The following is a 16,261-nucleotide window of genomic DNA, read 5'->3' on the forward strand; positions in this document are numbered from 1 at the left end:
TGAGCAGGAGCAAGGCAAGAGAAACAGTAAGCATGATCTCTGCTTCAGTGCCTGCCTCCAGCCTCTCCCTGCCTTGGCATTCCTCCAAATTGGATTTGGTCAGTGTTTTATCATAGCAACATAAAGCAAACTAGGACACTAGGTTATATAGTACAGTAATGAAATATTAATAGAGACTATAGTCTAGTGGAAGACACAGAAACACACACACACACACACACACACACACACACACACACGGAGTTGAGATTGCAAGATTGCAAAGGAAAAGTCTAGAGTTATAAAGATATAGGCAAGGAGGCCTGACTTTATATTAAAAAGGATATAAGCAGAATAATGAGTTAGCTCAACACCAGCAAGGCTGGGTTTGGGTAGGGTGTGCACATTTGAAGGGATTAGCAACAAGGGGAACAGGGACTGGGTGCCCAGATGTGGCAGGAAGGTCAAGCTGTCGCTAGCCGGCCGTGATCTAATGATGCCTTGGGGATGGGGCACAGGGATGCTTTAGGGGAGAAGGTGTGATCTGATAAGGAAGAAAAGACGATGGCTGACTTCTGGGAGTGGATGGTTCTGCTGCTGGTGTCTGTGGACAACCTGGCAGTAATGCCTAGGGAGTGTAAGTCCTGGGAGGAAGGGCCCTGGGAAGGATCCCCAAACTGTGTTATGCTGTTATGCTGCTGAAGGTGCCTATGCTGGGTCACAAAACATCACTAGCCAGACAGTATAGCCTTCAGGCTGGATGAACCCATGAGGGCCTCTGATCTGACTCCAGGCATTTGCTGAATCCTGAAATTCTGGGGCTAGGTCTGATCCAGTGTAATCATTTGCACATGATGTCAGCATGGCAGGGCCATGGGTCGTTTGCTTCCTGGTTCTGGCCACAGGGTATGCTGGGAACAATCAAGAGTAGTTCAGGGAGGTGGGGTTCAGGACTAAGCCAGGGTGCAGTGAGGCTCCTGGTTGTCAGACATTAGCAGCTCAGCCTCATGGCACCTCTGACCTTAGGCACACACAGGAGAAGAGGGGCAGCAGGGAAAGCCCTTGTGGGAGTCAGACCCTTCGCTGATGGTCCAGTATGTGGAGGGCAGGGAGCCTGGTGTACCCAGAGCAAAGACCTATTTATTAGAGTCAGACACAGTCCTAAGCACTTAATAGAGGTACTCTGTCCAACATTGCTGAGGTCAGATTGGTAGGGATGCCAGTGTCCATATGTGCAGAAGCTCTGAGCTCAAAAGCTAACCCAGAGTGGGGCTTTGGGAAACAGAGCCATGAGCAGGTAACATCCTGCTGGCTCTGCCCCTGGCAGCCCAGGAGAGCAAATGGCTCAGAAATCAGGAACTCCTTAGAGAGACAAGGCGAGCTTGTGGGCAAGTCTCACTCAACCTGCCTTGGATGATGCTAACCCCTAAACTCAGTTTACAGGGGTCCTAGACAATGACTCTTAGGCTGTCATCATTCACTGATACATTCAACAGTTACTTCACTGAGCAGTTACTACAGTCCTTTATCTTCCAGGTGCCCCAGAAATAGAGAAATGTCAAAAGAGAGTCTTCCCTTCAGTAATGTGAAGAAGAGAAAGTATGTTAAAAACCCAATGATTTAACTAAAAGTTGTGATATGAGCTTTGATGGGTTATGATATCATATTTCGGAAAGGATGACCTAGTCATTTTGGAAATGAGATTCCTTAGGCTTGAGATCTTTAAATGGTTACACAGAAATCGAAGGTTCTATGGAAGCTATTTCCAGTTATCTAAGCCTTTAAGTTGAATTTGAATTAAATATATATGTAAAAATATAGTTCAGATATGCAGTCTCCCTCAGGATCGGCAGGGAATTGGTTCCAGGACCTCCTGCAGATATCAGACTCACAGATGCTGGGTCCCTGGCACAGAGGGACTTGGTATTTGCATATATCTTCCACACACTACGCCTTATGCTCTATCGTCTCAAGACGCCTCATCCCACAATGCAATGCAAATGCTATGTAAATAGGCGCTGTGCTTATTGTTTAGGGAAAATGACACAGAAAAGTCTATATATGTTTAGTACAGAAGAAATTCATTTTTCCCCCTCCTGGTGATTTTGGTCCATGGTTTGTTGAAATCATAGATGTAGGGCCCATGGCCTGGAGGGCTAATTGTGTGTATGTACACATGTGTGGACTTACATATACAAGCTGTCTTTTAAAGGGCATTAAGATGGGGCTGGAGAGATGGCTCAGTGGTTAAGAGCGCTGGTTGCTCTAGCAGAGGAGCCGGGTTCAGTCCCCAGCATCCACATGACAGCTCACAATCAAACATCATTTCCACAGGGATCTGACACCCTATTCTGGTTTCTGCAGGCATTGCATGCACGTGGTGCCCACACATACAAGCAGGCAAACACTCATAAAACAAAAGTAAAGAAATCTTTAAGGAACACAGTAACAACAGCAAATACCCGCTGTGCACTTGGGTGTGCTAGATAACACAATGGCAACTGGCTACTCACCCAGGAACTGAGAACTTAGTTACTGTTTCTTTTGGTGTGTGTGTGTGTGTGTGTGTGTGTGTGTGTACACCTGTTGACAGTGGTATTTCACTCTCTTTTAATCTGTTTTTATCTTATTTTTAAGAATTCAGGTGTGGGACCACTTGAACGGAACTCACACAACTTGCTATTGTGAGCCAGGATTTTCTAGTGGCGATGTCAGCAACAGACACACACTGAATATGGGACCAGGGTCAGATCCAGGCCTTATCTGTGGATCTCTAGCCTCTGGGGTCAAGTTGCCGTAGGCACTGAGCACACAGTGAGCCATTTTCTTTCTTTTTAAGATTTATTTTTATTATGCATACAGTGTTCTGTCTGCACACCAGAAGAGGGCACCAGATCTCATTATAGATGGTTGTGAGTCACCATGTGGTTGCTGGGAATTGAACTCAGGACCTCTGGAAGAGCAGCCAGTGCTCTTAACCTCTGAGCTATCTCTCCAGCACCCAGTGTGCCATTTTCATGAAGTCTTTTCATGGCAGGCAGATGTTGTGCTCTTGGGCTAACACAGTATCTGTTTTATATGTGTGCTACCTATTGCTGCTTGAGTAGGATACCAATGAAAGATAAAATAAGTTCTGTGGCAAGGTGACTATGGTTAATAATAATGTATTACATATTTTGAAATAGCTGAAATAGTGTGCTTACCATAAGGAAATTATGAATGCTAGATGTGGTGGATATGTGAGGTCCTCCGATTTGACCAATATTTAAGGCTCACATGTATCTAAACAGCACATCCTATACTTTAAATAATCATATTTGTCCATTAAAAATAAAACTAATAGAAAAGAAAACTCAAGTTTGAAAATGTTCATGTTGGTTCAAAGGTCCTGGAGACCTTGGCTGGCCTCCTCTCAGGCAACCCCAGCCCCTGTCTACCTTTCCCCTGCTTACCAACCTCCCTTCATAGCTTCCCAGGGTCCTGCTGTGTACTTCAGGCTGACCTTATACTGGCTATGTAGTCCAGAGTAGCCTGGAGCTCATGACCTTCCTTCAGCTTCCTGACTTCTGGCATTACGGGCTACAGCACCATGCCTGGCTAGCCTGGGACTTCCTCTCAGGCCCCACCCCTGCTCCTTGGGGAGTGGCACAGGCTACTCTAAACAGAGAAAGAATCAGCCTCCCCCCCCCACCCCGACCAAGTGGGAAAGGCTTCAACCCCCCCTCCCCACCCCCCCAAGTTGAAAGTGCACAACAAGGATCTGCACACTCACCCTTCTTGGTGGCCTCGAAGCTGTCATGAAAGTGAATTCTCTGAATGTCATAAGTCAAGGTTGTGTTGGGCAGCAGAGTCCTGTTCCTGTTGATGATGTTGGCAGAAAATCGAAAGGCATGCTCCTCAGCGTTCATGACCTGGGCGTTGGGGCCGTCCGCATACTCAAAGATTCCTCCTGTGAGAGATGACAGAGCAGTGTGTGCGAGGGAGGGATGGGGCTGGAGCAGGGATGCTCTGTGCAGGTTATGTCGATGAGGTCTTCCCACCCCACTGCTCAAGAAGATCCTAGATAATTTCCATGTTCAAAAATTATACATTTTAGCCGACTAGCAAATTCCTGCTAACAAAATTTGACAGGCCAAAATAAGATTACCAACTTAATACTGCCACAAAAATTCTTAATAGAGTTCTGGCAAGTAGAATCTACCAGAATATTACAAGGCTAATATACCATGACCACATAGTTTTATTTCAGGGATGCAAGACCGGTTCAATATAAAGGAATCCATGAATACCATTCCACCACATCAATAGTTCAAAGGAGATGAAAATACAACCGACTCTCAAGAATCAGGAAGGCTTCTGATGAAATCCAGGGTCTACCGCCATAAAGAATGTTTAATAAGACAGCAGCAGGAAAGACTTCCTTCGAGCACCTTTTGCACACATCAGCCTTCATAACACAGTAACTAATATCTAATGAAACACTAGAGGCATTCTTGTCAAAGGAAAAAAAAAGTGTTGGTAAAGATTCACACTGCACCACTAACCCGCAAAACAAAATAGAAAGTGAATTGAGAGGCATGACTTCTGCAAAGGTGCAAATTCTTATTTGCACATGGTATAAATGTTAATGTATTGTGATTGTATTCACTCCCCATTACGTCTCATCTCCCTCCTTCCCAGCTAGCCTCCCTCTATTTTCATGACTTTTTCTTTTTGTGTGTGTGTCTATACATGTGTTGGGCAGGTGGTCATAGCTGCTGTATGCTCATGAGAGCAGTGGCCATGCCACACATATAAGTCAGCATTTTACAGCTGTCTTCCCTAACCACTGTCTTCCTACCCTGTGGCCTACAACGTTCCCTGGGCCTCAAAGGGCTAATGTGCATGTCCTGTTTCCGGTGGAATATGCAACACACACATATTCTTAGTCCTTTGACCAATTAGGAATCTCTGGCCATTTCATATACCCTACAGAGGCTTTTCTGACCAAGGTTGCTCTAATCTATGGGTGTATACAGAAAAAAAAATTGGAAGGCATCTTAACTGCATGAGCATTTATCAAATCATCAGTAGTAGATTTTCTCTGTAAGGTCTGTTATCCATAGTTATAAGTTTTTCAGCAAATTTATAGCATCAGACATATATTCCTTTCCATGGAGCAGGCCTCAGATCCAACCAGGAATTGGCTGGTTACGTCTAGAACATCAATGTTACTACTGCCTCAGTGGATGCAATGGAAAAAAATCAATGCTCTACCATAAAGACAGGGGAGAATGGTTAAGGAGAGTTAAATAACTAGTTAGCACATACTAACAGTGCCTCTTTATATCTGTGAGAACTCATAAAGAAATTTAAGAGCAAAAGGTCCCTCTTAACAACATCAGCACACATATTAAACAACCAATAATAACCTAAATGCAAACATGCAATTCCAATAGTCTACGATGAAAACGAATAAAACACCTTAAGCAAGAGAGATAACCAAGCCAGAAGTGGTGACGCACACCTTTAATCCCAGCACTCAGGAGGCAGAGGCCGTGGATCTCTGTGAGTTTCAGACATGCCAGGGCTACACAGTAACCCTGGTGGCAGGCAATGAGACTGAGACAGAAACACACATCATAGCTACAATGCTGTTCTTGGAAAGCAAATTTTCAGGTCTCACTTTTCTCCCAAATCATTTTTTAGTTTAATTCAACTCCAGTCACAACCACAAAAAAAAAGACTTCTACTTGGAAAGATGACTCTAAAATGTGAAAGCTAAACATAAGATAATGACTGAAAAAATGTCTTTACAGGAATGATGAAAGGTGACTTGTATTATCAGATTTTAAAATATACCATTAAGCCAAAACAATTAAAACCATGCTGTAATAGCGTCTGAAAACACAGGAGATCAAGAGAATGAGATTAAAAAGCCTTAGAGAGAGGCTCAAGCAGAGACAAGTATCTAAAACATGAATGAGACGATGTTTCACAGCAGCGGCAAAAGAATGAATTATTCATTAATTGTGTCCTGACAATTATTCTATTATTTGCAATTTCAGTTTTTTAAAAAAATTTTTGACACAAGGGTTGAATCCAGGATTTCATACATGCTAGGCAAGCATTCTAGCACTAAGATACACCCCTAGGTCTCTAGATTCTAATCTTCTCCATGCATCAAAACAATTTTCGGATGAATTAAAGATTAGCAAGAAAATAAGAGAAAGGGGAAAGAGAACACTATAAAATTACCAAAAATAGAAAATAGGGGCTAACAGTCTATGATATTGGGCTAGAAAAAGCCTAAGTATTTCAATAAAGTCAGAAAATGTGGGGGCAAGACTGCTAACCCTGAAGAAGTAGCATGAGGCTCCTGTGCATTGGATGGTGAGAGGCTAACTTGAAGCATCTGCACCACAGAGAGCTGCATAAAAGTTAATGTTATAAAAAGCACTTAGACTCAGCAAAAAAGACACATATCCCAGTGTAAGCAGGTGCAAAGGAAAAGTATGGGTACTCCACTAGCAACAACAATAATGCAAACAAGCTATCAGCGGATGCAGAGAGGTGTCACCTTTCCTTGTGACTAAATACTCAATTGAAACCAACAGTAAGATGCTGGTTTAGCTCATCTGATGGGTAGAGGGAGAAGCCAGATCATAACACAAGGGCCCCTGCTTCACTGTTGGCAGATGGGAAAATGGCACATACTGCTTTTCCTAATGGCCATGTATGGAAGAGATCTAGAAACACCCAACCAGGGGATGGTAAGCCAAGTATATCCATAGAACAGTAAAAACTTAACAATATGACTCCTCATCAGAGAAACTTTTCTTTGTAACAGATGGTTTTTTAGTTAGGGTTTCTATTACTGCGACAAAACACCATGACCAAAAAGCAAGTTAGAAAGGAAAGGATTTATTTGGCTTATACTTCCTGATCGTAGAACATCATTGGAGGAAGCCAGAACAGGATCTCAAGCAGGGCTGGAATCCAGAGGCAGGAGCTGATTTAAACACCATGGAGGGGTGTTGCTTACTGGCTTACTGTCCATGGTTTCCTCAGTCCACCTTCTTACAGAATCCAGGACCACCAGCCCAGGAATGGCACCACCCATTAGGGGTAGGCCCACCCCCACTGACCACCAAATGAGGAAATGCCTTACAGTTGGATCTCATGGAGGCATTTCTTCAACTGAGGCTCCTTCCTCTGATGACTCTAGCTTGTGTCAAGTTGACACATAAAACCAGCCAGTACTGATGGCGACCACTATAGAGAACCACAACCAATCCAAATGCAAAGTTGTGGATCTCAGTCCCAATGGATATAACCTCACAATTCCTGTAACTAAAGCTCAGGGATCCTTGCAGAAGAAGGCACAGAAAGGGCCACAGGACCAGGAGGTTTGCTGTAAGATCGCGTCTCCCAGAAATGTCAGAGAAGCTATATCCAAGAAGTCTTACTAACATGGCTACCTAAACAAGACTCTAAGAATACCACCTTGTCAGATATGCCAACATGAAAGAAGAAAAGTTCGCCTCAACTCACAGACAAGAACCACAGGCAACTAAGGATGCTAGGAGCAGAGAACAGTCTTCTCTAGGGAAGGGTACACAGACCTGTTATCAAATATCAAATAGTCATCCCTGAAAACATACATATATAGACTGAGCAGGTTGTATTTCTGTATTTAGGTGTGTGTGTGTGTGTGTGTGTGTGTAACAACAATTAAAGAAAAGGAGACCATGAATTTGAGAAAGAGCAAAGGAACAACATGGGAGGGGTGAAGGGAGGAAAAAGAAGGGGGAAATGGTGTAACTATATTACAATCCCCAAATTTTTTTGAGACAGGATTTCTCTGTGTAGCCCTGGTTGTCCTGGAACTCATTCTATAGACCAGGCTGGCCTTGAACTCAGAGGCCAACCACCTCAGCAGATATTTTTAAAAATTGCAAGGATATGAGAAATGCCCACCATGTGTTTTATTTCTTATTGCCATTTTAAGGAAACACAGGAAATAAAGAAGATTGAAATGGGATGGGGTTGGGTTTGAGCCACCGGGGAAAGGTGCACCATTGCTTATTTAACACTGTCATGTCTTTATAGATAACCCTTTATTCTTTTCAGTAATAAGCTTGCATGAGATATTATTTGCACTTCACAAAATTGACTTGTCTTTTGTATGTGGTGGTTTTGAGTAAGTGAAGAAGTCGTGTGAGTATACCACAATCCAATTTTACAACTTCTCCATCTTCCAGTAATACCCCTTGCGATTATTTTACTGTTTGCACCAGCAGCCCCAGGGAACCACTAATTTGCTTTTTGTCTCCAAAGATTTTTTTTTCCTCTGAACATTTCATACAAATAGAATCACATCCTGGGTGTTCTTCTGGGTCTGGCTTCTTATGCTCCACAGGTCTGCGTTTTATCGATGTGTAGCTTGTTCTGTTTTATTGTTAACTATCATTACTGTGCATAGATATGCCGCCTTTGTTTATCCAGATGCCAGTTGATGGGTGTTTGGATTGTTTTCATTATTTGGGGAAAGGAAAAGAAACAAAAAACATGGCTTCCAGTTTCTGGTCGGCAGTATGAAAAGCTAGGAAGTAAGTCATTACTCCACCAAAGAAGCAACTGAAAAATCAACTTTTCTTCAGTCTGTAAGTATGAAGTCATAGAGCAATCATTTTCTCCCAAACTGGCTAGAACAGAAGAGTCCAGTATATGGGAATCCTTAATGGGAAATGCAGGCTTATCAACTTGAATAGTTGGTCTCCAGTTGGGGGCGCTGTTTTGGGAGGCTGTGGAATCTTTTGGATATAGGGTCTAGCTATCAGGCATAAAACCATAGGGACAGGGCTATAAAGTTACAGCTGGTCCCAATTCCAGCCTGAGGTATTGGCTTCCAGGTTCCCGACCTTACCCTACACGTAACAAGCCATCAACCATCTCCTGCTGCAGATGGCGTCTCAGATGCTGAACCTCACCCCACCATGAAACTGTGAACTAAAAATAAAGCCTTCCTCCACTATGTTGCTTCTATTGGGTAGTTTGTTCTATCTATGAGGAAAATCTGCAGGAGCAGAAACATCATGGGATCCAGTAGGAAAACCCAAATTGCAATTGACAAGTTGCTTGGAGACTCACTGTAGATAAGCCTGAGGGACGAAATCTCCAAGGAGAACCATTTTCAGGTTCCCACATTTCTGGGTTTCATTCCCAGAGCCTTCCCAGGTTCTTACAGTGAATACTGGAGTGGAGGTATCCCCATGTGTATTCAACAGTGGAAGGGAACAGGACCGATTTTTAAAACATGTCAAAGATTTTTCTTCTTCTTCACAAGGCCTTTTTCACGTGAAATTAATGACTAAAGCCTAACCTGCTAGAATTTGATCAGACCCTAATGGACCCAAAGGTAAGGAGATTCAGACTCAGCCATTCCCCAGCACCCATGTAAAAGCCAGGTGTGGGGAAGGGTCTAGGCCCTGCCCTATATGAAATGACAGACTATGGACACCCCCATGGAGGGCCTCACCCTCCCTGGTGGAATGAGGGGATAACGGGGGGGGGATGGGGGTGGGCACAGGAGGAGGGGAGGGAAAGGGAGAGGGACCTCGTACTGACTTGTGAAGCAACCTTGTTTCTTATCTAAATTTAAAATGGAAAATAAAAAAAATATTAATATAAAAAAAAAAAAAAAAAAAAAAAAAGCCAGGTGGAACGTCTGGGCACTTGTAACTCCAGCACTTAGAGGGCAGAGATGGAGACCTCTGGAATACGCTTGATAGCCAGAACCAGGGAGCTCTGAGTTCAACTAAAGGAATCTGCCTCCACGAATAAGATGAGTGCTTGAGAAAGACTTTGAATATCAGCCTCAGGTCTCCACATGGGTATGCATATATGTTCAAGGCATATGCACACACACTCCAAAACGGAAGAAGATAAAGATTGATTCTAATCACAGGACTAGAGAACATTACACACACACACACACCAGACACATACATAATATACATTAGTTCCTTTATCCAGTTCTCTCTCTCTCTCTCTCTCTCTCTCTCTCTCTCTCTCTCTCTCTCTCTCTCTCTCTCTCTCTCTCTCTCTCTCTCTCTCACACACACACACACACATTAGTAAAAAACATATGGACAGGTATCAGACTAAAACACGGAGATCTTAAGTATGTTGGACTGTCCCACTAGGAATTCAAAACTGTGTCAGTGTGCTAAGGGCTCTGGTGGTGAGGTGGGCAATATAGATGACCATGAACTTCTGAGGGAAAAAAAGACAAAGAAAAGCACGAGAGAGCAAAGCACCATAGTGAAAACGAAGAACGCCAGTGGCAGGCTCCTAGCAGGCAGACCATGAGCTTGAGGAAATCTCTATAGAAATCTCCAAAAACAAATTCTGAAGAGTGGTGGGTGGGTGGGCATGGGGCGGAGGACACAGTATCAATATCTGAGAACTGCAGGCTGTTTCAAATTAAAAACAAAATGGAAATAACAGAAGAGAGTTGTGAAAAGAAGAAATAATGGAAATAATAAGTGTTTCCCAAATCAATGTCAAACACTAAACTGCAGGTTTAGGATGCTTGGAAAACACCACATAGGGTAACCACCCCAGTCGAATTCAAGAGTACCATTTTCAAATCGCAGAAAGGGAAAGATTGAAAAGAATCCTGTCGAAAGATGGGAAAATAATATTTTCCCTACAGATGAGCAAAGACAGGAATTATATCGGACTTCTCTGAGAGACAGCCTTGTTAGGAAAAGAATGGAGTGAAATATTTAAGGTACAGTGGGAAATAAATAACAACCTAGAATTCTTTACCTGGAAAAATTATCCTTCAAATGTGAAGAGAAATAACAACAAAAATGGAAGGAATTTATTTGCAACAGACCTGCACTTCAGGAAATGTAAAAAGACATTTAGAGAGAAGGAAAATGATGTAGGTCAGAAACGGGGACCAAAACAGAAAATGAAAAACACTAGAGAGAAATTAAATGAAGGCAAAATTATGTTTTTCTTATTCTGAATTGATTTAACAAATAACTGCTTGTTTGAAATAATAGTCAAAATCACACACTTATTCATAAGCCAAATCAATGACATCACAGGTGCAAGGATGGAAGGGAGAATTATCGCAAGAATGTGCTTGCTTTGTGAGAGTTGTAATGCTACTTGGGAGAGGGTTTGGGCTAGTTGTAAATGTACCTTACAAAATTTGGGGCAACCACGAAAGAGAGAGAAGTACACCTGACATGACACTCTAAAATTGGAAGGCACTGGAATCATAAAATCTGTTTGACTAAAGGAAAAGGCAGAGAAAGAGTAGAAAGCTAAAATATGACCACAAGGGCATAAAGCAGTTAGAAGCTTGGAGTGTATTAACCTACCTATATGAATTTTGGCTTCAAATATCAATGGCTCAAATGCATCTACAAAAGTCATTGACACAGAAGATACAAGAAAATAAGATCCAACTGCTTACTGTCTGCAAGAAAGTACTTTGAGTAAAGGCATGAGTAAAGGAAGAATGAATGCACTGATGGTCAGTGGAATTCGTTGCTGGAACACAAGGATAGTTCAAAACACAAAACTTGATCAAGGTGATACACTGCATTAGGTAAACGAAGCAGGGAACCTCACACGACTATCTCAAGCCCCGAGGAGAAAGCTTTTGAAAAATTCAGCTAAGCTGTTTGATAAAAACATGTAAGAAACTATGAAGTGAGTAAAAGCCAGATCTGAAAAACCCACAGCAAGCGTAGTCAGTGGTTAAAGAATGGAAACGTCTCTCAAGGACCTGGAAAGACAAGGATGCTGTTGCAGACTGAAAATGGGGCGTCCATCACTGGCTTATGTGCTTGAATATCTGTGGGACCTTTGGGGTTGTGGGACACATGGCTAATGGGGGTAGGTCAATGGGAGTGGGCATTTGAGGGGTTATATCCTGCTTTGGCCCTGCATCTTCTTCCTAGTCAGGATGATGTGAGAAGCTACAACAGCAAGCTTCTCCCACAGATTGACCTGCTGCAGCCACAGGATCACTCTTGCCACGGTGGACTTGAAATTCCTTACAACCACAAACCAAATAAATCTACCCACCTCTAACTTGTTTCTCTTGGGTATTTTGTCAGTTATAAATTAACCTAATACAGGTATCTACTTCTGCCTCTAGTGTTGAATACATTAGTACACTCTGTCTAAAGCAATTGGGCAAGAAAAAGAAACAGACATCTGCACTAGAAAAGAAAAAATAAGGTTATTTCCATTTGCAGATATGATTTTGCATGTAGGAAATTCTGAATAGTTAATAAAAACCCTTAGAACCAGTAAGTTTTGTAAAGTAGAATAAGAAGTCAAAATGATACAGTTGTATTCCTATACACTAATAATGAATGATCTAAAAGAAAATTATAAAACAACTCCACTTATAACATCAAAAACAATGGAAATGTGTCAGTAAGATTTAAATTTTTAAAAAATTATGTGTATATGCATGTGGGGTGTGTGTGTGTGTGTGTGTGTGTGTGTGTGTGTGTGTGTGTGTACCCAAAAAGAGGTCATCAGATCCCCTGGAGCTGGAGTTACAGCAGGTTGTGAGACACCTGATATGGATGTAGAATCCAACTCCAGCCCCCCTGCAAGAGCTGCATGTTCTCTTAAACATGAAGCCATATCTTCAGTTCCCATAGTAATAAGTTTTAAACAGTGTAATACTTAAGAGTTAACTTAAACAAGGAGATAAAAGACTTACATGACAAAAGCTACAAAATATTGCTGAACAAAGTTAAAGAAAATAGAAACAAACAGAAACATATTCCATGGGTATAGGTAGGACAACATGATATCAAAGCATCAGTATTGCTCCTAATAATCTACAGAGTCAATGTAATCTAGTAAAAATCCTGATGCTTGTTTTAAACAGAAAACTCCATCCTAAAATCAACACAGACGCTGACTGAACTTTGAATAGCCAAAACAATCTTGAAAAGGAACAAATTTAGAACTTTCAGTTCCTAATTCCAAACTTTCTACTTACTAAATATAATGTCTAAAACCACAGACTCGTAGAAGGAAATGGGGCAAAAGCAAGAGTGCTGTGACATGGGATTTGGCAGTGGCTTTCTTGGATGCAAACATCAAAAGCACTGGCAAGAGAAGAAAAACTAGACAACTTGGGCTTCAAGAAAAATAATTAAGTGTGCAACCAAGGACACACTCAAAAGAGTGAAAAAAGGTAACCTGGAGCATGGAGAGTGTTTACCGGCCATAAATGACGAAAGATTAATATGCAGGATATATAGAGAGCTTCTAAAACTCAATAACAAAAACCTAATTTAAAAGTGGGTGTTCTGGTGTTGGGGGATGGCTCAGTAGTTAAGAGCACTGGCTCCTCTTCCAAAGGACCTGGGTTCAATACCCAGTACCCACAAGGCAGCTCACAACCATCTATAACTCTGTTCCACAGGATCAGATGCCCTCTGCCAGCCTCCAGGGGCACTAGGCACACAAATGGTGTGCATACACATTTGCAGGCAAAACACTCATATGCAAAATAAATAAATCATTTTTAAAACCTGAATGTTAGACTGGTGGTGGTGGTACATGCCTTTAATCCCAGCACTCAGGAGGCAGAGGCAGGGGGATCTCTGTGAGTCTGAGGACAGTGTGGTCTACAGAGCTAGTTTGGGACAGACAAGGCTATACAAAGAAACCCTGTCTTGAACAAACAAACATACAAACAACCCACCCCCCCAAACCAAGAGACCAAAATAAAACAAAACAGCTCCTTCCTTATTTAAGGTGTTTTATTTAGGCATTTAAGGACAGTAGGGGGCTGGAGAGATGGCTCAATGGTTAAGAGCACTGGGGCTCTTCCAGAGGATCCAGGTTGGGTTCTCAACACCCATGTGGCAGCTCACACCCATCTGTAACTCCAGTCCCAGGGGAGCCAATGCCCTATTCTGGTCTCCAGGGGCACTGCATGCACATAGTGTGTACACATACACGAAGGCAGAACACCCATATGCTTGTCCTGGCTCGTTTTATATTCGGTTGACACACGTTATAGTCATCTGAGAGGAGGAAATCTCAACTGAGAAAATGCCTCCCTTAGATCAGGCTGTAGGCAGACCTGGATGGCATTTTCTTAATGAGTGATTGGTGGGGGAGGGCCCAGCCCATTGTAAGTAATACCACCATAGGCTAATGGTCCTGGGTTCTATGAGAGGGCAGGCTGAGTAAGCCATGAGGAGCAAGCCAGTAAGCAGCACTCCTCCATGGCCTCTGTATCCACATTCCTGCCTTGTCTGAGTTTCTGCCTTGGCTTCTCTCGGTGAACTGTGACTTATAAATAAGCGCTTTCCTCCTCAAGTGTCTTTTGGTCATGGTGTTTTATCACAGCAATAGAAACTCCAATTAAGACACATATAAGATTCAAAAGTAAAAACAAATCTATTGATAAATAAGAACAAAAAGTCCTACCAAAATGTAGATAAAAGGCTTGAGGAGGCACTTTGCTTTTCAAAGAAGATATAGAAATGGCCAACAAGTACCCTAAAGATGTTCAACATCACTAATCATTAGGGAAATGCAAATTAAAACCACGGCAGTATAACTGCCTCACACTCCTTAAGATGGATGCTACTAAAAATGTTGCTCAGTGGCCTGGTGAGATGGCTCAGCTGGTAAACACACTCCCCACCAAGCCTGATGACTTGAGTTCAGTCCTCAGGATCCACATTGTGGAATGAAGAATTGACTCCCACAAGTCGTCCTCTGATGTCTATGCATGTGCACTGTGACGCACACACACCCCCCTCCCACACATAGACAATACATAATCTAAGCGCAATTTGAAAAATAATAGTAAAATAAAATCAATACAAAAATGAAGATGAGTGTTTGGAAAACTTGGGATTCATATACCCTGTTGGTAGAGATATAAAATGGTTCAATTACTCTGTAAAGCAGTATAGCGGAAATAGAATTATTATACTATATATATATATGTTGATATGGGATGTATAATACATAATATTATATAAATATGTGGCAATGCATCCAAAGAACAGAAATCAGGGATGTGAATAGCAATTTTACTCACAAAGACACAGGGACAAGACAGGGTGTACATCAGAAGACAAGACATTAAGCAAAATGTGGCACATATATGCAATAGAATGTTATTCAGTTATACAAAGGAAATAAATTTTGACACATGCTATGTCATGGCTGGACAATGAGGACATCACACCAAGTGATATTAGCCCAAGGAGTCAAACACTATCTATTGCTTCCTAATACACTAGCAAAGGACAAATGTGATTTGAAAAATTTTAAAAACCCACAATACTACACACATTAGCAATAAGAGAAAAAGAATAGTTAATAAATCTAGAAATAGTTGTATAGGATCTATTTGAAGATGACAAAATTCTGATAAAGAAATCAAAGGAGTAATTTTTAAAAATGGAGAACTATCCCTTGATCCTGGATAGAAAGAGTCAATATTGTTACAGTGCTTCTGACTTAATCTATAGATTCAATGCAGTCTCAATCAAAATCCCACAGCAAGTTATTTTGTGGCTATTAGCAGAATGACTTCACACTGTGCACGGAGAGACAAGAGGTATTCTTTCTAACAGCACAGCTGTGGTCTACAACCCTGTGCAGCAGGTGTCATGGGGCGAGGCCAAATTGAAAGAGGGCAGAGCTGTAGGACTGATACTACTCCACTTCAAGACTGACAACGGGGGCTGAGGAGACGGCTCAGTGGGTAAAGGTGCTTGCTGGGCAAGCGTGAGGACCCGAGTTTGAGTCTCTAGAACCCTGGAGGCATAGTATGAACATCTGCATCCCAGCAAACGCTGCGAGGACATGGGAGGCTGAGCCTGAGAACCCATCGAAGCTTCCGGGTCAGCCAGTCTGGCATAAACAGACTAAGATACCCTATTTCAAACAAGCTGATGGTGAGTGAGGACAGGCACCCACAGTTGTTCTATGACCTCCAATATGCACTGTGGCACACACATACTTGCAGTCCCCCCCACACACAGATCACTCACTATAAAGCTACAACAGTCAAGACAGCTCAGTATTTGGCAGGAGGATAAACAGTTCAGAAGACACAGGGAAGCTCAAAGTAGATGAACCTCAAGTATGGCCAGCTGCTATTTGCTGCGGGAGCAAAGGCAATGGAGGAGACATGGACTTTTCTAACAGATGAGGACAGGATAACTGGATATCAAGATGCAAAAGAAAAAGATCTGGACATGGATCCTACATCCTT

The 16,261-nt window shown here is 42.2% G+C and overlaps 1 protein-coding gene across 3 annotated transcripts in view; it reads right to left on the reverse strand.

Annotated features, from left to right (window-relative positions):
* Positions 1 to 16,261, reverse strand: part of Grik3 (glutamate ionotropic receptor kainate type subunit 3) — a 218,565-nt gene that overhangs the window by 82,593 nt on the left and 119,711 nt on the right. For all 3 annotated transcript variants that reach the window (XM_005084371.4, XM_040756664.1, XM_040756665.1), the window contains one exon: positions 3,752 to 3,928. In XM_005084371.4, coding sequence (XP_005084428.3) covers positions 3,752 to 3,928 — 177 coding nt within the window. The remainder of the gene's footprint in view (positions 1 to 3,751; positions 3,929 to 16,261) is intronic.

The sequence above is a fragment of the Mesocricetus auratus genome, unplaced genomic scaffold, assembly GCF_017639785.1.
Source record: "Mesocricetus auratus isolate SY011 unplaced genomic scaffold, BCM_Maur_2.0 Super-Scaffold_100014, whole genome shotgun sequence".
Classification (NCBI taxonomy): domain Eukaryota; kingdom Metazoa; phylum Chordata; class Mammalia; order Rodentia; family Cricetidae; genus Mesocricetus; species Mesocricetus auratus.